The sequence below is a fragment of the Monodon monoceros genome, unplaced genomic scaffold (genome assembly GCF_005190385.1).
Source record: "Monodon monoceros isolate NGI ecotype Baffin Bay Population unplaced genomic scaffold, NGI_Narwhal_1 Super_Scaffold_18, whole genome shotgun sequence".
Lineage (NCBI taxonomy): Eukaryota > Metazoa > Chordata > Mammalia > Artiodactyla > Monodontidae > Monodon > Monodon monoceros.
Window position 1 is genome coordinate 155,969,753 of NW_021703774.1, and position 22,365 is coordinate 155,992,117.

At 40.6% G+C, this 22,365-nt stretch overlaps 1 protein-coding gene across 1 annotated transcript in view; it reads left to right on the top strand.

Annotated features, from left to right (window-relative positions):
* Positions 1 to 7,040: 7,040 nt before the first annotated feature.
* The window catches only part of SPOCD1 (SPOC domain containing 1), a 28,816-nt gene continuing 13,491 nt past the window's right edge, over positions 7,041 to 22,365 (top strand). Inside the window, exons 1-2 of the mRNA XM_029229974.1 lie at positions 7,041 to 7,148; positions 7,845 to 8,204. Of these exons, the coding sequence (XP_029085807.1) occupies positions 7,041 to 7,148; positions 7,845 to 8,204 (468 nt within the window). The remainder of the gene's footprint in view (positions 7,149 to 7,844; positions 8,205 to 22,365) is intronic.

The following is a 22,365-nucleotide window of genomic DNA, read 5'->3' on the forward strand; positions in this document are numbered from 1 at the left end:
AAAAAAAAAAAAAAAAAAAAAAAAAAAAAAGTATATCACCAGGGGGACTTCCTTGGTGACACAGTGGTTAAGAATCTGCCTGCCAATGCAGGGGACACGGGTTCGAGCCCTGGTCAGGGAAGGTCCCACATGCCGCGGAGCAACTAAGCCCGTGCGCCACAACTACTGAGCCTGAGCTCTAGAGCCCAAGAGCCACAACTACTGAGCCTGCATGCCACAACTACTGAAGCCCATGCGCCTAGAGCCCATGCTCCACAACAAAGAGAAGCCACCACATTGAGAAGCCCGAGCACCACAACGAAGAACAGCCCCCACTCACCGCAACTAGAGAAAGCCCGCGTGTGGCAACGAAGACCCAACCCAGCCAAAAATAAATAAATAAGTTAATTAGTTAATTAAAATAAAAGTATATCGCCAAACAGCACACTCAACTGGTACCCTTTTTATAAAAATTGAATACTAGAAAAATATATACTTTTGGGAAATAGATATAGATTTGATAAAACTACATAAAAAAGAAATCAAGAGAACACTGAACACAGGATTCAAATTCACTTTGGGTGGATTGAAGTGTGGAGGACCAGATTGTAGATGCAAGTTCTTATCAGTGTTTTATTTTTCATATTGGGCAGTGGCTCCATGGATTGTTTTATATTATTAAAATAAATACATAAATTCATAAGCAATTTAAGGGAGGCCTTGTATGGACCAGTGATGAGAATCTGTACTATATACCCAATGACTATGATAAAACTAATTATGTATTATATTATGTTTGTAACTTTTCTGGGAGCCTGAAATTATTCCAAGAGAAATGACTTATTAGCAGGGGGAAAAAAACCCTCACGGAAACCAAAATACTCTTTCCTTGGCGTTGGACTTGAGGTTGAACTACCAGCTCTACTTCTCTTCAGATTGTGCATGATCCTAGGGAAGTTACCTCACCTACCTGAACCTCAGCTTTCCTCTTCTGTACAAAGTGAATAATGATGCCTTATAGTGCTGATGAGAATATTAAATGAGGTAATATACAGAAAGTCCTGACCCATAGCAAATGTTCAATTGATATTTTCTAAAGAAACCATCTGACGCCTGCATCCTGTCTGCATCCTCCCATGTGGTTACACCATCTCTAGTTTCACTTCTATGGGTTCAATGCAAGAAGCATCTGAGAGGAAAAAAAAAAAAGTAAATCCTGGTGATAAATTGAAGCAAGTATTGACTGTATAAAAGTTAAAGAATAATTTTATATGTCTTAAAAGAAAGGGGAAAAAGGGTGAAATTAAAATAGCAAAGAAATGGAGATGTTTTAGGAGGGGTGAAATCATGTTAAAGGACATTGTCTTACTCGGGAGAAGAACAAAAATGTCAATGTAGACTTTCTTGGATAAATATAAATGAAAGTTCATATGTTATAAATTTAAGGGTAACTGTTAAAGTTTAGAAATAGAAAAATATAATTTCCAATCTGGTGGAGGAAAATAAAGGGGGTAAGTATAATTTGACAAGTCCTAAAGAAAGCAAAAGGAATAAAAAGAAAGCAGAGAATTCGTGATAAGAAAGCATAAAGAGCAATGGTAGAAATAAGACCAAATATATCAGTCGTCCCAATCATATGAATAGGTAAAACGCACTAATGGGAGACAAGAGGCTCTGATTGGATTTCTAAAGCCTAACTATATGCCGTTTACAAGACGAATAGTGAAAAGCAAAACTACACGTAAAGGTTGAAAATAATAGAAAAATTACACCAGGTAAATACTCACTGAAAGGCAGAAATGTATTCATATTAATATCAGAAAAACTGAATTAAAGCAAAATAACATTAATAAGAAGAAAGAACATTTGGCACTGATGAAAGTTATAATGTACTAAAAAGATTTAAAATTATTTATGAATTTGTATGCACTTTAAAAAGTGTTTTGAGGTATATACAGCAGGAACGTACTGAAGTAAAGGGAGAAATTGACAAGTCCACAATAATGGTGTGAGATTTAAAAACACACCTCTCAGAAACTGATAGATCAAGTAGATGAAAAATTAATATATCATAGAGGAAAATGTGGAAGGACTCACTCGGCATCTATTCCCACACCCTCGTGTGCAGAGGATGGAAAGCTAAAAACTGTTTCCCAGAGTCTCTTACAGCTAGTGTTCCAGATGTGGATTAGTTTCCACCACTTGGTGCCACAGTGCAAGATCTAGAAAGTGGATGAGAGGCAGAGATCATTGTCCTTTTCCTTGGGCTGTTATTGCTTACAAGCACAATCCTAGAGCCATCGAGTTTTTCTGTGTCAGTGACTGGCCTCTGGTTTTGTGAATGTTAGGAAGCAGTGTCTGTGTTGGCAGTGCTGGTGTCCCACTCTTTGGCTTGTTACAACAGTGCATCATAAACGTGGTTCTAGCGATAGATAGCATCCCAGAGACTCAGCCTCAAGTGCACTCCTACAGCCCTTCCAATGACTCTGTAAAAACTTAATGCTCATTTTGCTTAAAATACCTGGAGTGGTTTCTGTTTTGTGCACTGAACGCTGATTTCTACAGATTCAGATTACTATAGATTACTATGGATTTGAAAATGTGGTTATAAACCTTATATAAAGAGGCAAGAAAAGCTTACCCCACTAAACTGAGAATTTACATTATTTCAAGCACACAAATATTTTTAAACTTTATTTTATTTTATTTTTATTTATTTGTTTATTTTTGGTTGCATTGGGTCTTTGTTTAGGTGTGCGGGCTTCTCATTGCGGTGGCTTCTCTTGCTTCGGAGCACGGGCTCTAGGCGTGTGGGCTTCAGTAGTTGTGGCACTCGGGCTTAGTAGTTGAAGCACACAACAAATATTAACGGCTCACAAAGGAAATCTTAAACATTTCTCAAAGTCAACATTATATACCGTTTTATCTCATCACAATGCAGTAAAATTACATTTATTTTCAATAAAAACAGGTAGCTTTAATTTTTTCATTTATTTGAACCCTAAATGTACACATAAACTTCTAAATTATCCATGAATAAGAGAGTAAATTATAACAAATTATAAAATACTTAGAGCAGAATGACGTTAAAAGCATCACCATTACCTATGAGGGCTTGTAGGATGCAGCTAAAGAAGTACTTAGAGAAGAATGTATAGCATTAAATGAATTAATTATGAATAAAAATAGTTTTTAAAATGAGCTGAAGGTTCAGGTTAAGAAGGAATTAAAAGAACAATAGTAAACCAAAGGAAGTGGAAGAAATCAAGTAATGAAAGAAAGAGCAGAAGATAAGGAAGTAGAAAATATAATGACAATGGAAATTCCCTGGTGGTCCAGTGGTTAGGACTCGGCACTTTCACTTCTGGGGCCCAGGTTCAATCCCTGGTTGGGGAACTAAGATCCCACAAGCTGTGTGGTGTGGCCAAAAAAAAAAAAAAAAAAAAAATATATATATATACACATATATATATGTATATATATATGTATATATATAATGACAACAACAAAAAAAAACAGAGATAACAAACAAAACAAAAGTCTAATTCTTTGAAAAACACCCTAGAAAGACTGATCAGGAGAGAGAGAAAGAGAACAAGCCCAAATAAACATTATTAGGAATGAAAAGGGGAATATAACTCTGATACAACAGAGATCTTTTGAATCATGGAATACCATGGACAACTTTGTGCCATTACATTTGAAAACCTTGATAAAATGGACAAATTTTAGGAAAATATAAATTGCTAAAATTGTTTCAAAAACAAATAGAACTGAACAAACCAATAGTCATTTAATAAATCAACGTAGTAGTAAAATGTCTTATTCACCAAATGGTACCATATAATTTTCCAATGAATTTCACCAAATGTCATAAGGAGTAGAAAACCTAGGGACTTACCTGGTGGCACAGTGGTTACGAATCCGCCTGCCAATGCAGGGGACACGGGTTCGAGCCCTGGTCCGGGAAGATCCCACATGCCACGGAGCAACTAAGCCCATGCGCCACTACTGAGCCTGCGCTCTAGAACCCGTGAACCACAACTACTGAAGCCCGCGTGCCTAGAGCCTGTGCTCCGCAACAAGAGAAGCCACTGCATTGAGAAGCCCGCGCACCGCAACGAAGAGTAGCCACCGCTCGCTGCAACTATAGAAAGCCTGCGCGCAGCAACAAAGACCCAACGCAGACAAAAATAAAATAAATACATTTAAAAAAATGAAATAGGGATAATAACAGTATTTACCTCTTAGACTTGGTGTAAGAATTAATATAGGTAAATTAAAAGAGATAAACACAGGATTAATATAGGTTAAGGATTTAGACCAGTCCCTGGCTTGAAGTAGCACTATTTGTATTAGCCACCATTGTCCTTTTATCCTCTATGCCACGTGGTACCTTCATTCCCCCTTTCTTTGCCCAGTGGTGGGAGACATCCATTATCTGAATGGACCAGAATAACAGTCCACTTGGTCTTAGGGGTCCTGGTCCATGTCTCTGCTATCATGGCCAGGACATTCCATAGTGGGAGGTCATCTCACTCCAAAATTTTTTTTCTTTAGAGCAGTAATTGTGGTCATTGGTGACATCCAATCTCAACTCTTAGCTCATTTGTGACCCTGGCAGCCATATCATGAGAGTTTTCAATATGGATCACGCTACAACTTCCCTTTTTTTTTTTTAATTAAAATTTATTTTCTAGAAGAGTTTTAGATTTAAAGAAAAATATTGAAGATTAGTATAGAGAGTTTCCATATACCCAGCACTCAGTTTCCCTCACTAACATTTGCTTTTTTAATTCAACATTATGTCTTTGAGATACATCCATGTTAATCTACATATATCTAAATGTATTCATTCTAACTGGGTGTAGTAATTCATTGACCTGGAAGCTTCTCAGCCTCACATGTCATAGGTTCAGTGCTGGGGAATTCCATCTCCCTCTCAGTGAGGTCTATCAAATCCCTGGTTCTGAAATGAAAGTATTTACATAGTCATAATGTTATAAATGTCATTTGGTTTTCAATGTTAAGAAATACATACAGGCAAAGTATGGCAAACTGAATTATGTTTACAAGAGAGAATGTACATGCTAACAACCTTAAAGCAAAAGTTAAGGTTGAGTTGATGGAGGAAGGCAGAAGGGGGGAGGGGAAATCAAGGGAAATTATTCATTTCACACGGGAGAGTCAAGAGATACAATCTAAAGAAGAAACAGACATTTAAGACTATTATTTAAACGGATACAGTTGACCCTCCATATGTTCTGGTTCCAGATCTGGATTCAACCAACGTCAGATGGAAAATATTTTTTAAAAATTTTCAAGAAAGTCCCCAAAAGCAAAACTTGAATTTGCTGGGCACATGCAAAATATTTACACAGCATTTACATTCTACGAGGTATTATAAATAATCTAGAGATGACAAAGTATTTGGGAAGAGGTACATATGTTATATACAAATGCTGTGCCTTTTTTTTTTTTTTTGCGGTACGCGGGTCTCTCACCGCTGTGGCCTCTCCCGCCGCGAAGCACAGGCTCCGGACGCGCAAGCCCAGCGGCCATGGCTCACGGGCCCAGCCGCTCCGCGGCAAGTGGGATCCTCCCGGACCGGGGCACAAACCCGCGTTCCCCGCATCGGCAGGCGGACTCCCAACCACTGCGCCACCACGGAAGCCCCTGTGCCATTTGATATAAGTGACTTGAGCATTCGGGATTTTGGTACGCCTGGGGGCTGGGAAACCGAATCCCCCATACAGAGAGAAGACTGTAACAGCAACCAATGGAAAAAAAAAAAAAAGATAAATATAAAAACAAAAACTGGGAAGAGAAAGGGGGAAAGGTTGATTAATGAAATCACACAGCAGGTAGTCAATAGATACTGTTAACATTAATAAACCAAGTAACAGAGGCATGAGTATATTATTCATAGTTATATGAATTTTTTAAAAAGAGAGAGAAAGAAAGAAAGGAAGGAAGGAAGGAAGGAAGGAAGGAAGGAAGGTTGCTCCCAAGAGTTGGGGAATGAGACGACATTTTTAGCTTTTTATTTCTAATCTCTCTGTTGCGCATTGCATCGGGTGTGCATTCTCATCTATATGAATTATATTTGAGATACCAATAATTAAAATAAATAATTGAGCAAAAATCTAGATCTGATTCTGACACTCCTCTAGAGGTTCAGGCACTTTCAGTAACTCCCCATCGCCTTATGAACAAGTTTAAACTCTCAGGCAGGCAGGCAAGCAGGCAGGTAGGCATTCAAGGTCCTTTGTCACCAGGCACCTCCTCCGGGAAGCCCTCGGTGGGGGAGAGCGTCCTCTGCCGGAACACGGACGCCAGCACGCCTGGGGTACCGCCCTTTGCGTATCAACAGACTCCGCCCCCATCCCTCCCTCAGGGCTGCCCGCCTCACGTGTTCTCAGGCCCTTTACAGTTGGGGGTGGAACCCCGAGAGGTGGACCCCAGAGACCCCAGGTGAGAGCGTGTAGGCCGGTGGGGGACTGCCGGGTCAGGCCTGGGAACCTGACTGGAGTATCTGTCACACCCGGCCCGATGTGAGGCGGGGGGCGGTCAGGGTGATGGGAATTAACGTCATTACGTGTCTGCTTGGTTCAGAGTGGTTTAAGGGCTGGGCTTTCTGTTGGGGAGAGAATCCAGGCTCTTCCATTTCTTATCTGCGCGTGTCCTTGGGCGAGTCACTGAATTTCAGTTTCCTCACCTGTGGCTGCCAGCATGAAATGAAATAATGCACAGAAGTAACTAATTAGTAAATGATAACTGCTGTTATTATGGCCCATTTAAGCAAAAGTGTGAACTCCCAGAGAGGGGAAGACCTTAAAGGTGGCCGTAGCTCAACCCTGCTTGGAGACAGGCCTCCCCTCCCTCACCTGGGGTGCTTACATCAGTGGTACCTGGAGGTGCCACCTGTAAGGGAGGCAGCTTCCCAGGTTCCCACTGGCCTGGAGTCCTGAGTGGGCTGGCGGGTCAGACACTCCGTGATGAAGTCCCTTTCTGTCTCCTCACAGGGCCTGCCTTCTTTGGGTCCCTGTCGGTGGGCAGACATGTCTCAGGAGGCAGCTGCAGAGGGTTCCAGCACAGAGGACCCCGTTCTCAGGCTCCACAACAGCTGTGGGCTTTTCCAGGAGGATATGGAAGAAACCAACTCCATGGTAGGCCTGGCACCAGACCTGCCAGCAGAGAGCTCTGGGGCCCCAGTTTGGGTGGGCAGCAGGAAGAGGGTCCTCAGGGAAGAGGCTCAGCAAGGTGCCAGCTCCCAGGTAGTGGGTGCTCCTGGGACTAGCCTGGAGGCCAAGGCCCACCTGGTGGTCCTGGGGCTGCAAGCTATGGGAGAGAGCCAGGATTCGGTGCCCGGCCCCAGGCTCCACATCCAGCTGCCCACAGTGCCTGCCCACAGGAGGGCTCAGGCCTCCAAGCGGCTCCAGGTTACAATGCACGACATCTTAGCTGGAAGCTGGCCCAGGAATCTTTGTAGTGTGTCCGTGGGAACAAGACAGAAAAGCAGGAGGTCTGAGGCCCCCTCAGAGGATGAGGAGGGGGCTGATGACTTCTTGTGGCTTGGTCAGAGCCCTGGTGGGGACAAACCCCAGTCTGTGGGAGACTCCCCCCAAGGTGCTGACGTGGAGTCCTTGGGAGGCCCTTGCAGTCCTCTCTCTTGCAAGGACACTGGGTGTGGGCCTGGAGATTCAGGTGGGAGTTGGATGAGCTGTGCCTCAGGGATTGAGAAGTTTGAATATTTGCCCACTGCAGAGGGCAGGACCCAGCCAGGCAGCCCCTGTGACCCTGTCAGGTCCCCACTGCCCAGTGGAGGCGAGTCCCTTCATCCAGCTGCCCGGGATCCTCCACAGAGCCCTGTACTGTGCCTGGGAGTGTCTGGAAAGGCTTCCACAGAGCAGCAAGAAGCCGGACACATCGTGGGGCCTGGCGGTGGTGATGGCCCTGCCACCTCACACAACCAGGAGGAGTTGGAGGTCAAGGCTCGGCCAGTGTCTGGGGGGATGCCAGGACACGGACTCGCTGCTGCCCTGCAGCCTGTAGCCAGCAAGGCTAGCTCAGGCCCATGCACGGGGCAGAGAAGATCCAAGTGTGCTAAACAGTTGAGAAGGAGCCCGGTGCCCCATGCCCAGGACCAGGGCACTGACAGATGCCCAGACGACTCCAGCCAGGACCAGGCAGAGGAATCCAGCCCAGGAGACTGCCCCAAACTGGTAGGTTGAGTCTGAAAGGTTGAGATAGGAAGGGCATCATTATCTTTTGGAGTCAGTGAGTCCTGGATTGAAATCTTATCTCTGCCCACTTCCTTGTTGAGTGACCCTGGAATATTTTTTAACCTGTTTCCTCATCTGTAAAAAGGGAATACTAATTCCAATTTAATGGTTTTTTTTTCATAGTATTTGCGTATAACCTACACACATCCACATCCTATATTTTTTTAAATTTATTTATATTATTAATTTTTTTTTGCGGTACACGGGCCTCTCACTGTTGTGGCCTCTCCCGTTGCGGAGCACATGCTCCGGACATGCAGGCTCAGTGGCCATGGCTCACGGGTCCAGCCTCTCTGCAGCATGTGGGATCTTCCCGGACCGGGCCATGAACCCGTGTCCCCTGCATCAGCAGGTGGACTCTCAACCACTGCGCCACCAGGGAAGCCCTAAATTTATTTTATTATTATTATTATTTTTTGGCTGTGTTGGGTCTTTGTTGCTCCGCGTGGGCTTTCTCTACCTGTGGTGCGGGGGCTACTCTTCGTTGAGGTGAGCGGGCTTCTCATTGCGGTGGCTTCTCTTGTTGCGGAGCACAGGCTCTAGACGTGTGGGCTTCATTAGTTGCAGCACGGGGGCTCAGTAGCTGTGGCTCACGGGCTCTAGAGCACAGGCTCAGCAGTTGTGGCGCACGGGCTTAGTTGCTCCATGGCATGTGGGATCTTCCCAGACTAGGGCTGGAACCCGTGAACCCGGCATTGGCAGGCAGATTCTCAACCACTGTGCCACCAGGGAAGCCCCAATGGGGTTGTTTTGAGCAGCAGTCCCTAACCTTTCTGGCACCAGGGACCAGTTACATGGAAGACAATTTTTCCACAGACCGGGGTTAGGGGATGGTTTCGGGATAATTCAAGTGCATTACATTTATTGTGCACTTCATTTCTATTATTATTACATTGTAATATATAATGAAATAATTATACAACTCACCATAATGCAGAATCAGTGGGAGCCCTTAGCTTATTTTCACTTGCCACTCACTGATAGGGTTTTGATATGAGTCTGCAAGAAATTGATTTGTTATGGTCTCTGTGCAGTCAAACCTCTCTGCTAATGATAATCTGTGTTTGTAGCCGCTCCCCAGTGCTAGCATCACCGCCTCAGCTCCACCTCAGATCATCAAGCATTAAATTCTCATAAGGAGTGCGCAACCTAGATCCCTCACATGCGCAGTTCACAGTAGGGCTCATGCTCCTATGAGAATCTAATGCCACCGCTGATCTGACAGGAGGCGGTGCTTAGGCGGTAATGCGAGCAATGGGGAGCGGCTGTAAATACAGATGAAGCTTGGCTCGCTCAGCCGCAGTTCACCTTCTGCTGTTCAGCCTGGTTCCTAACAGGCCACAGACCAATACCTGTCTGTGGCCGGGGGATGAGGACCCCTGGTTTTGAGGGTTAAATGAGATGATGGTGTAAACTAACATGCCTAGCATAAGGCACAAGGTAAATCCATTTATGTTAAATTTGCTTTTCCTTGAGTGTTATAATAGCCTTATGAGACAGGCATTAGCCCTGTATTTCCAGATGGGGAAACTGAGGCTCAGAGAAGTTATCAAACTTCTCTAAGCTCACACAGCAAGGGAGGCAGTGCTTGGCTGTGTTCCCTGTATTCACTGCTTCCCTTTCCATTGTTCTTTTACTGATAGTAATATTGGTCATTTTATAAATAATCATAGCTAACATGTTGGTACACCAAAGGCAGAAGATGGCATTACCTGTGTTTGATGTATATTTCTCACATAGTTGAATTTTTATTTAAGTATTTGATTTACAATATCATGTTAGTTTCAAGTGTACAGCATAGCAATTCAGTGATATATATATATATACACATATATATATATACACATATATATGTATATATATTGTTTTTCAGATTCTTTCCCCTTATAGGTTATTACAAAATATTGAGTATAGTTAGTTCCCTGTGCTATACAGTAGGTCCTTGTTGGTTATCTATTTTATATATAGTAGTCACATAGTTAAATTTTTATCACATTGATTGAATATGTATTCTGTGCTAAGTGCTTTTGGTTTAGTCTTCACCTGAAGCCCAGAGAGGTAAGGTTATAGGCCCAAGGTCCCACAGCTGGTAAATGACAGAGCCAGGATGCAGACCCAGGCAGTCTGTCTGGAGAGCTTGCTGGGCTGCTTGCTTGTGCACATTCCCCGCTAGCATCACAGCAGTAATAGCAGCTGGCCTGCCTACCATGAGCTGGGTATATTCCAGAGCTCTTTATCTTCCATCTTCCTAACAACCATACAAGGTAGATGCTAATGATGTATACCCATTTTAATGTTGTGGGCACTGAGGCTCAGACAGGTAAAGTGACTATGTCAAGACCAAACAACAAATTAGTAGAACTGGAACCAATGAGCTGCCTGTGTGATTTACCACTATTTGGTACTATAATTACATTAGAAGTGCTATTACATTGTCTTTGCAGACATCACTCAAAAACATTAATTTTTAATGAAAAAACTAATATGTGTTTATCGTAGAAAATAAGGAAGAAATAAAAATCCCCATAATGCCAACATTCACAGCTATCTCCTGTTGACATTTTTTTTGTAATTGCAACAAGGTTTATTAATAATGTCAAAATTCTATTAGAACCTAGTATATGTTAAGTTATAAGATACAGTTAATATTCTTTTTTTTTTAACATCTTTATTGGAGTATAATTGCTTTACAGTGGTGTGTTAGTTTCTGCTTTATAAGAAAGTGAATCAGCTATACATATACATACATCCCCATATCCCCTCCCTCTTGAGTCTCCCTCCCACCCTCCCTATCCCACCCCTCTAGGTGGTCACAAAGCACTGAGCTGATCTCCCTGTGCTATGTGGCTGCTTCCCACTAGCTATCTATTTTACGCTTGGTAGTGTATATATGTCCATGCCACTCTCTCACTTTGTCCCAACTTATCCTTCCCCCTCCCTGTGTCCTCATTCAAGTCCATTCTCTATGTCTGTGTCTTTATTCCTGTCCTGCCCCTAGGTTCTTCAGAACGTTGTTTTTTAGATTCCATATATATGTTAGCATATGGTATTTGTTTTTCTCTTTCTGACTTACTTCACTCTGTATGACAGCCTCGAGGTCCATCCACCTCACTAAAAATAACTCAATTTCGTTTCTTTCTTTTTTTTTTTTTTTTTTTGCGGTACGCGGGCCTCTCACCATTGTGGCCTCTCCCACCACGGAACACAGGCTCCAGATGCGCAGGCTCAGTGGCCACGGCCCATGGGCCCAGCTGCCCCGCAGCATGCGGGATTCTCCCAGACCAGGGCACAAACCTGTATCCCCTGCATTGGCAGGCGGACTCTCAACCACTGCGCCACCAGGGAAGCCCTCGTTTCTTTTTATGGCTGAGTAATATTCCACTGTATATATGTGTCACATCTTCTTTATCCATTCATCTGTCAATGGACGCTTAGGTTGCTACCATGTCCTGGCTATTGTAAATAGAGCTGCATTGAACATTGTGGTACATGACTCTTTTTGAATTATGGTTTTCTCAGGGTATATGCCCAGTAGTGGGATTGCTGGGTCGTATGGTAGTTCTATTTTTAGTTTTTTAAGGAACCTCCATACTGTTTTCCATAGTGGCTGTATCAATTTACATTCCCACCAACAGTGCAAGAGGGTTCCCTTTTCTCCACACCCTCCCCAGCATTCACTGTTTGTAGATTTTTTGATGATGGCCATTCTGACTGGTGTGAGATGATATATCTCATTGTAGTTTTGATTTGCATTTCTCTAATGATTAATGATGTTGAGCATCTTTTCATGTGTTTATTGGCAATCTGTATTTCTTCTTTGGAGAAATGTCTATTTAGGTCTTCTGCCCATTTTTGGACTGGGCTGTTTGTTTTTTTGATATTGAGCTGCATGAGCTGCTTGTAAATTTTGAGATGAATCCTTTGTCAGTTGCTTCATTTGCAAATATTTTCTCCCATTCTGAGGGTTGTCTTTTCGTCTTGTTTATGTTTTCCTTTGCTGTGCAGAAGCTTTTAAGTTTCATTAGGTCCCATTTGTTTATTTTTGTTTTTATCTCCATTTCTCTAGGAGTTGGGTCAAAAAGGATCTTGCTGTGATTTATGTCATAGAGTGTTCTGCCTGTGTTTTCCTCTAAGAGTTTTGTAGTGTCTGGCCTTACATTGAGGTCTTCAATCCATTTTGAGTTTATTTTTGTGTATGGTGTTAGGGAGTGTTCTAATTTCATTCTTTTACATGTAGCTGTCCAGCTTTCCCAGCACCACTTATTGAAGAGGCTGTCTTTTCTCCATTGTATATTCTTGACTCTTTTATCAAAAATAAGGTGACCTGGAACTTCCCTGGTGGTCCAGTGGCTAAGCCTCCGTGCTCACAATGCAGGGGGCCTGGGCTCGATTCCTGGTCAGGGGACTAGATCCCACGTGCTGCAACTGAGAGTTTGCATGCCACAACTAAAAATCCCACGTGCTGCAACAAAGATCTTACACACAGCAACAAAGATTCCGAGTGCTGCAACTAAGACCCAGCACAGCCAGATAAATAAATAAATATTAAAAAAATAAAATAAGGTGACCATATGTGTGTGGGTTTATCTCTGGGCTTTCTATCCTGTTCCATCCTGTTGACATTTTGATATATGTCCTTTCTTCCATTTTTTTCCTCTGCATATATGTCTTTTCTTTGCCTAGAAAGGGGATCATGCATGTCACAATTTTTTTTTATTAATTTATTTATTTGTTTTTATTTTTGGCTGTGTTGGGTCTTCATTGCTGTGCGTGGGCTTTCTCTAGTTGTGGTGAGCAGGGGCTACTCTTCATTGTGGTGCACAGGCTTCTCATTTTCGTGGCTTCTCTCGTTGCGGAGCACGGGCTCTATGTGTGCGGGCTTCAGTAGTTGTGGCACGTGGGCTCAGTAGTTGTGGCGCACAGGCTTAGTTGCTCCACAGCATGTGGGATCTTCTCGGGCCAGGGCTCGAACCCATGTCCCTTGCATTGGCAGGCAGATTCTTAACTACTGTGCCACCAGGGAAGCCCCATGTCACAATTTATAACTTGATTTTTTAGGTATTAAAAAAATTGTTTTACAATGAATTTGTTAACACAGAGTGAGGAAATCCTGTTTAATACCTCCCGGCCCAATTGCCCTTTGTCTGCTGTTAATGGTTAGCATCCTTCCAGTCTCCTTTTTATAACTTCTATACATATATGAACATCTGTATATTGAAGGCACCTTTTTATATATAAGTAGGTTCATGCCATGCCTCATTGTTCTGGGACTTACACTTTAATTTTCAAGTGCTTTAGTATTCGAAGGTGTTTCCCAGTTGGTACATACAATTTTGCAAATCTGTGCTTTCCCTGAACCCTGCATCATAGCGGTCTACAGGCACTGCCAGGACCAGAGGATGGGCTGGGTCTTCCTCTTCTCATTTCCTACCACTGTCATGTAAGTTAAGAGCACAAAGCTCACAGGCGGACAGACAGGCATTCAGTCCTGGCTTTGCCACTCTCTGAATGTGACCTAGGCAAGCGGCCTCACCTTTCTGAGTATAACTTCCTCATCTGCAAAATGGGGGTATTAAAAGTGCTAACCTCACAGGGCGGTGTGAGGAGCAAATGAGACGACACATATGTGTGTTCAGTATTTAGCACAGTGCCTGGTACAAGAAGAAACTAAAACATGTTACCTGTTATTGATGTATACAATTTTGTCCTGCTTTAAGGACTGCCGGGGTTAACACTCCTGTGCATCTGGCTCCTCCCCATTTCAGATTATTTATTTGGGCCAGATGCCTGGAATTGGAATTCCTGGGTCTGCAGTGTTTTGAGGGGGTATTTGAGCTTGGTGGTGGAGCCAGGTTCCTGCCCACCTTGACCGGAAGCAGCCCGCAGCTGCTCTCTCCTCCAGGCCCCATCCGTTGACTCTGCGGCACAGCCCCATCATTCCACAGCTTCCCAAACAACCTGTTGCCACGGCAACTGGTGCCAGCTGAAGGAGAAGAATTGAGGCTGGGCTGTGACAGGGACGGGCAGGTGGTTGAGGACAGGGCTGAGTGGGGCGTGGGCAAGCATGGGCATAGTGCCCAGCTGATCTGCATCCCCTTTGAGGGCCCTGGCACCTTCTCCTGGAGGCAGCTTGGCTCGTGTCAGGGGCAGATAGACAGGTTCAAGGTCAGGCTTTGCTTCTTACAACGGAGTGACTTTAGGCGAGAGATGTCTCTTCTCTGAATCTTGTTGCCTCCTCTATGAAATGTGGGAATCAGCTGGGCCCCAGAACTGCTGGGAATCTGGTATGAGAGGCTGGCTGTGTTGTATTCTTTTGGTGTGAGATAGAGACTCTTAGAGGGGGGGTGGGGAAGTTGGTTGAAGTGCCATTTTCTTCTCTATTTGATCCCCACGGTGGTCAGTTAGGTCTGGAGCCACTCAGTGGATGGGATAGCGGGGACATGGGGAGGGCAGCTCTGGCAGTGTCCCCTGTTCTGCCTGTCACAGCTCGGGAGGCACACAGCTCCTCCGGCCCCACCTAGGCTCCCACACTCAGGTACCCCATCTGCAGCTACGAAGCATCAGGAGTTGTGAGAGGGAGGAGCATGTCTCCAGCAGATGGACAGCCTAAGAATAGCTCTTTAAGTGCTTACTGTATACCAGGAGCTTCGCATAGGTCATCATCTCATGTTTAATCCTCACAATAGCATGAAAAGTCAGTGTTAATACCCTTGTTTTGCTGATTAAGAAAACTGGGATTCTGAGAAGCTAAGTGACTCACTCAAGGTCATGCAGTAAGTAAGCAGTGGAGTCAGGATTTGAATCCAGGCCTGTTCAGTTCCACTCTGTGCACTGAGCCAGGATGCTAAAGGCCTGGCTAAGGGACTTAGATTTTTATGGGGCTTTATTTGTTCAGCAAACAGGGAGTGCTCCTCCAGGATCTCAAAGTCCAGTGTGGGGAGACAAACAAGTAACCAGAGTTGAGATTCAGATTGACACCTAGCAGACTCTGGATACCCAGAGAGCAATTGAGTCTTCCCTAGGGAGGGGTGTGTGGGAGGGCTTGGAGGTAGGGTAGGGCACAGGAGGGGGCTGTGGGAGCTGGATCTGGGCAAAGGAAGTGGGTGTGCAGCAGGCAGAGAAGGTAGGAAGGGCATACTAGGAAGAGCGCAGAGCACATGCAAAAGTACAGAGACAGGGAGCAGCTTGGAGCATTGCAGGAGCAGAGCAGTAGGTGGGGTGGGGTCAAGAGGGGAGAAGGAAGGTGGGAAAGATCATCGAGGACAACATTGCTTAAAGGGAAATGGAGAGACTGAAGTCTGGTCAGGTACCGGGAGAGACTCTCTCAGGGGCAGGAGCCAAGGAAACTTAACAACATCAGAGTTTATAGAGAGAGCTTGCTGAGTCCCAGGCGCTGTTCTAAGAGCCTTGAATAATGATAATGATCCTTGCATTAACACTATGAGGTTGATACTTGTATTATCCCCATTTTACTGATGAGAAAACTGAGGCACAGAGAGGTTAAGTAACTTTCCCAAGTTCACACATATCCTAAGTATTGGCAGTAAGTATCCTATTGCACGAATATACCACAATTTATTTATTCCTTGACTCCACGTGGACATTTGGGTTGTTTGCAGTTTTTTGCTATTACATATGGTGCTGCTATGATGAACAGTTTTGTATGTTTCTTGGTACACGTGGGCAAGAGTGGCTCCATGGAATATTCCTGGGAGTGGAATTGCTGGGTTATAGAGTATACACATATTCAACTTAAACAGTGCCAGATGTTTTCTAAAATGGCTGCAAATAGTTTGTACTCCCACCAGCAGTGCAAAATTCCAGTAGCTCCACATCTTTACAAACACTTGATATTATCAGACTTCAATTTTTGCCAAAATAGGGATATGCTATGGTGTCTCAATGTTGTCTTAATTTTCATTTCCCTATTACTAAGAAGAATCTTTGCATGCATTCTGGTCATTTCTGGTTAAGTCTTGCCAAAAAAAATTTTTGGTTTTAACTTTTCCTTACTGATCTGTAGGAGTTCGTTATGTATTCTAGATACTCTTCCGTTGTCAGCTATATGTTTTGCAAATATATTCTCCCAAAGTGTGGTTCATATTTTGCTTTCCTTATGGTGTCTGTTGATGGGTAGAAGTTCTTAATTATTAAAAATTGTTTTATTGCGGTAAAATATACATCACATAAAATATACCTTTTAAACCATGTTTAAGTGTACAGTTCAGTGACATTAAGTACATTCACGTTGCTGTGCAGTCATCACCACCATCCATCTCCAGAACTTTTTCATCTTCCCAAATTGAAATTCTGTACCCATTAAGCAATAACTCCCCATTCTCCCCTTCCCCCAGCCTTTGATAACCACTATTCTACTTTCTGTTTCTATGAATTTGACTATTCTTGGTACCTCATATAATTGAAATTGTACAATATTTGTCCTTTTGTGACTGACTTATTTCACTTAGCATAATGTCTCCAAGGTTCATGTTGTAGCATGCGTCAGAATTTCATTCCTTTTTAAGGCTGAATAATATTCCATGGTATGCCTTTACCATATATTGTTTATCCATTCATCTGTTGATGGACATTTAGGTTATTTCCAACCTTTTAGCCATTGTAAATAATGCTGCTGTGAACATTGGTATACAAATATTCAAGTCCCTGCTTTCAGTTCTTTTGTGTCTATACCCAGAAGTGGAAGTTGAATTGAATTGGAATTAAAAAGAGGTAGAATTGCTGGAGAAATTCTTAATTTTAATGTATCCTAATTTATATGTATCCTAATAGGTATAGTCTTTTTAAGGAATCTCTTTCCTATCTCAAGGTCATGAAGATGTTCTTCTATGTAGTGTTGTGTTTCCTTTCACACTTAGGTCTATAATTTGCCTGGAATTGATTTTGTGAGTGATATGGGGTATATCACTTTTTTATATGGATACCCAATTGTTTCAACACCATTTACTGAAAATTCTGTCCTTCTCCAGTTATATGCAATGCCAGCCCTGTCATAAATCAAGTCTCCATATATGTGGGATTGGTTTTGTTCTCCCTATGCTCATCTTGTTTAAAATTTCTTTCCTTATGCATATATTTTATATTAATTATAATTAATAATAAATTAATTATAATAATTATATTATAATATATAATTATAATTATTAATACTTCTTGATATCTAGCAAGAAAAGTCTCCCAATTTTGTTATTTTCAGGAGGATCTTTACTCTTACTTTTTTTCCTCCTTCACATAAATTTTACAATCAGCTTGTCAATTTCCACACTTGAAAAAACCTGTTGAGATCTTAATGGGAAATATACTGTACCTGTAAATCATTTTAAGCAGAACTAACATTTTTACAATATTGAGTCTTCCAATCTATGAACATAGTATATTCCTCCATTTATTTTGATCATCTTTATTGTTTTTCAATAAAGTTTTATACGTTCTTGCATATAAAAGTCTTGCATATCTTTTTCAGATTTATTCCTAAATACTGTATCTATATATAATTTTTTGTTATGGAAAATTTCAAATATATGTAAAAGTAGATTGAATTTTAAGCAGGGGTTGGCAAGTTATCACCCATGCTTTGGTCACCTCAGCTGGTTTAGTAAATAAAGTTTTATCGGAGCACAGGCACAACTGTTTGTTAACATATTGTCCATGGCTGATTTCCTACCACAATGGCAGAGTTGAATGATTACAATGGAGACTGTATAGCCAGCAAGCCTAAAATATTTTCTCTCTGGCTCTTCACAGAAAAAAATTACCGGCGCCTGGAATGAAATCTCTTGTACTCATCACCCAACTCTAGCAACCATGCATTATTTTCTCTAAAGGTTGACCTTAATTCCTTAATATCAAATATTTGTTTAATATCCAAATTTCCAATAGTTTCATAAAGATGATAATTTATTTTTATACTTTGTCTTTTTAAAGTCAGGATCTAAGTAAAATCTACATGTTGCAGTTGGTTGATATGCCTTGTAAGCCTCTTTTAACGTATAGGTCTGTTTCCAATCTTGTTTTTCTTGCAGTCATTTTTGAAGAAACTAGGTTGTTTTTCCCGTAGCTTATTGCATCGCTGTGGTTATAGTGAAACCTGTTCCTCTGTCTTCTGTATTTTCTATGAACTGGTGGTTAAACCTGGAGCTTTGATTAGATTTGGATTCAAAGTTTTGGGGCCAACTGCTTTTTAGGTAGTGGTGTGGTCTTTCCATCAGAAAGCACATACTGTCTGATTTTATTTCTTTATGTTTTTATGTATTATAAAATGGTAACTTTTAAAAATTGCAGTTTCTAACTATTGATGGTATATAACATGCAATTGATTTTGCAGAAATCTTTTATTAATTTATACAATTTACCTATTAGGATTTTTTTTGTTTTCTATGTAGGTAGTCATATAACCTGCAAATAATGAGAGTTTTGTTATTTCCTTTCCAATTCTTACATCTCCCCCACCCCCTTTCCTTACTGTGCTAGCTAAGACCTTTAGTATAATATTGAATAGAAATAGTAATAGGGTAACAGGGAACTTTGTCTTGTTCTGGATTTCAAAGGGAATGTGGTCATCATTTCACCATGAGTGTGATGTTTGCTCTGTTTTTATATAGATACTTTATCAAGTTAAGGAAGCTGCCTTCTATTCCTGACCTGCTTGTTATTCTGAATGGACAGTACATTTTAAGAAGTATATTTTCTGCATTTTTTGATATAATATGATTTTTATTCTCTTACTAATGTTAATTTAATGAGTTGGGTTTTTAAAATATTAAGTCAATCTTGCATTTCTGGAATAAACCCAAAATTGATCACGTTATATCTTTTTTATATTTTCTGAATTCATGTTGATAATATTTGGTTTGGAAATTTTGTATTTCTGTTGATGAGTTAACTGGCCTGAAATGATTTATTCTTATAGTGTCCTTGTGAGGTTTTGGTATTCAGTTTTGCAGCCTCATAGAATGAATTGTAGAGTGTTTTCCCTTTTTCCATTTGCTGCAGTAATTTGTATAAAGTTGGAATTATTTGTTCTTTGAACATTTCGGTAGCATCACTGGTTAAAAAAAGAAGTCTCGACTGGTGTTTTCCTTAGGGAAGATGATTCCTTCCCTACTGATTCAATTAATTCTATGCTTATAGGTTTATTCAGTTTAAAAAATTTTTTCCTTGAGTCAATTTTGGTAAGTTACATTTTTCTAGAATTGTATCCATTTAATCTGAGTTTTCAGATCTACTTGCATGTTGGCATAAAGTATTTCACAATAGCCTCTTATCTTTTTAATATCTGTGCACTCATGATTACTCATTCTAAATATTGTCTTGTTGTCCTTTCCCTCTTTTCCTTAGGCAGAGAATTGGTTTTTTTTAGTCTTTTCAAAGACCTGATTTTTGGTTTTGTGGATCCTCTCCATTATATGTTTGTTTTCAGTATCATCTTTCTTTCCATTTATTCTCTTATTTTTATAATATTTTAAGAATGATGCTTAGTTCATTAATTTTCTATCTTTTTCCTTTCTAATAGTCATTTAAAGTTATAAAGGAACCTCTAATGATGATGTTAGCTCCATCCACACGCTCTAATATATGTCTTTCTTATTATCATTCAATTCTCAGTATTTCATAACTTTTATTAAAATTTTTCCTTTGGCCTACGTGTTATTTATTTATTTTATATTTATTTATTTTTTGGCTGCATCGGGTCTTAGTTTCGGCAGACGGGATCTTCGTTGAGGCATGCGGGATCTTTCCTTGTGGCACATGGGCTTCTCCCTAGTTGAGGTGCGCAAGCTCAGTAGTTGTGGCACGTGGGCTTAGTTGCCCCTCGGCTGTGGGATCTTAGTTCCCCAACCAAGGATCAAACCCATGTTCCCTGCATTGGAAGGTGGATTCTTTACCACTGGATCACCAGGGAAGTCCCTGGCCTATGTGTTATTTAGAAGTGTATTTCTTAATTTCCATTCATATGAGTTTCTTTCTTTACTTTCTTTCTCTATGTTTTTCTTTTTGTTATTGCTTTCTAACTTAATCATATTGTGGTCTGAGAAAGTGATCTTTATCTGAGTCGTCTGATGTGGTAGCCACTATCCACTTGTGTCTACTGAGTACTTGAAAGTTGGCCAGGGGACTTCCCTGGTGGTCCAGTGGTTAAGACGCCGTGCTTCCAATGCAGGGGGCGTGGGTTCAATCCCTGGGAACTAAGATCCCGCATGCTGCGTGGCGCGGCAGAAAAAAAGAAAGCTGGCCAGTCCAAATTGAGATGTACTGTAAGTGTAAAATACATACAGGATTTCAGTGACTTAGTCACTGAAAAAAAGAAATTAAAATTTCATTAATAATGTTTTTTATTGATTACAAGTTAAAATGATAATATTTTGGATATTTTGAGTTAAGTAAAATATAAAATGAAGTTCACTTGTTTCTTTTTACCTTGTTTAAGGTGGCTAGAAAACTTAAAAATACACCTATGGCTCACATTTGTAATTAATTGGGCAGTGTTGGTCTAAAAAATACTAGTCTTTTGAAATTTGTTGAGATTTGCTTTATGGCTCAGGTTGTGCTTAATTTTCATGTATGTTACATGTATACTTGAAAAGAATGTGTATATTAAGAACAGTGTTCTATATATGTACACAGGTTAAGCTTCTTCATTGTTTTCATTCAATCTTTTTTATCCTTACTGATTATTTTGTCAGCTAGATTTAGCAATAGTTAGAGAAATACATTAAAATTTCATGTTATAGTGGTGGTTTTGTCTTTTTCCTCATAGCTTTGTCAATTTTTATGTTTTTTGAGATTATGTTATTAGACGCTTATACATTTAGAGGTGTTATAGCTTTCTGGTGAAATTGCTAATCATTATGTAATGAGGTCTTTGCCTCTAATTATTTTTTGCCTTAAAATTCGTTTTGTCTGAGACTAGTGTAGCTACAAAACTTTATTTTGGTTAGTATTTGCCCACTCACATATTACTCCATTTTTTTCTCTTAACCTTTTTGCATTGTTGTGTTTCATAAATAGGTTTTATAAGTGTCTTATAATTGGGTTTCCTTTCTTTAAAGTTCTGATAATTTTTGCATTAATCTGAAATATTAGTCCATTTACATTTGTTGTAGTTATGATTTATTTGACTCTATTCCTACTGTCTTATTTTGTGTTTTGCATATATCCTGCATTTTCTTATATACTTTCTCCCTTTTATTACCTCCTTTTAGATTGATTACTTTTTCTTATTCCTTTTTATCCCTCTATGCCCTGTTTGTATTCTTTTGGTGGCTGTTGTAGAAATGTTAACACAAATACCTGACCTATCAAAGTATAAAGGAAGTTACTGTCTTTATCTTCCTCTGAAGTAATATGATGATCTGGGAATGCTTTAGTTCCAAGCATGCACCTTCCCAATTTATGTGCTGTTGTTATCTAGTAAGTTGGTCCTAAGTTATTTTTTTAATCCCACAAATTACACAAATATTATAGTTTCATATAATCAGTGTTCGTTTAGATTTAACAACATAGTTATCATTTTCTTTGCTCAGAATTCCTCTCTACATCTCAGCTTTTATATCTGGGATCATTTTTCCTTCCTTCTGCCTCAAGTTCATCCTTTAACATTTTGTTTATTGAGAAAAATAAAATTATCAAGAAAAACAATAACTCTCTTGGTTTTCTCTATGATATCTTTATTTTTTCTTTTAAACCATTTTTAAAATTGAAGTATAATTTACAATATTTCAGATGTACAGCAAAGTGACTCAGTTCACTGAATCTGTTCTTTTTCAGTTTCTTTTCCATTATAGGTTATTACAAGATACTGAATATAGTTCCCTGAGTTACCCAGTAGGTCCTTATTGTTTATCTATTTTATATGTAGTAGTGGGTATATGTAAATCCCCAACTCCTAATTTATCCTTCCCTGCCCCCGCTATCCCCTTTGGTAACCGTAACTTTATTTTCTATGTCTGTGAGTCTATTTCTGTTTTGTAAATCAGTTATATCTTTATTTTATCTTCATTCTCAAAAAATATTTTGTGTGGGTGCACAATTGATATTTTCCTTAAGCATATTGAAAATATTATTCTACTATGTTTTGCTTCCA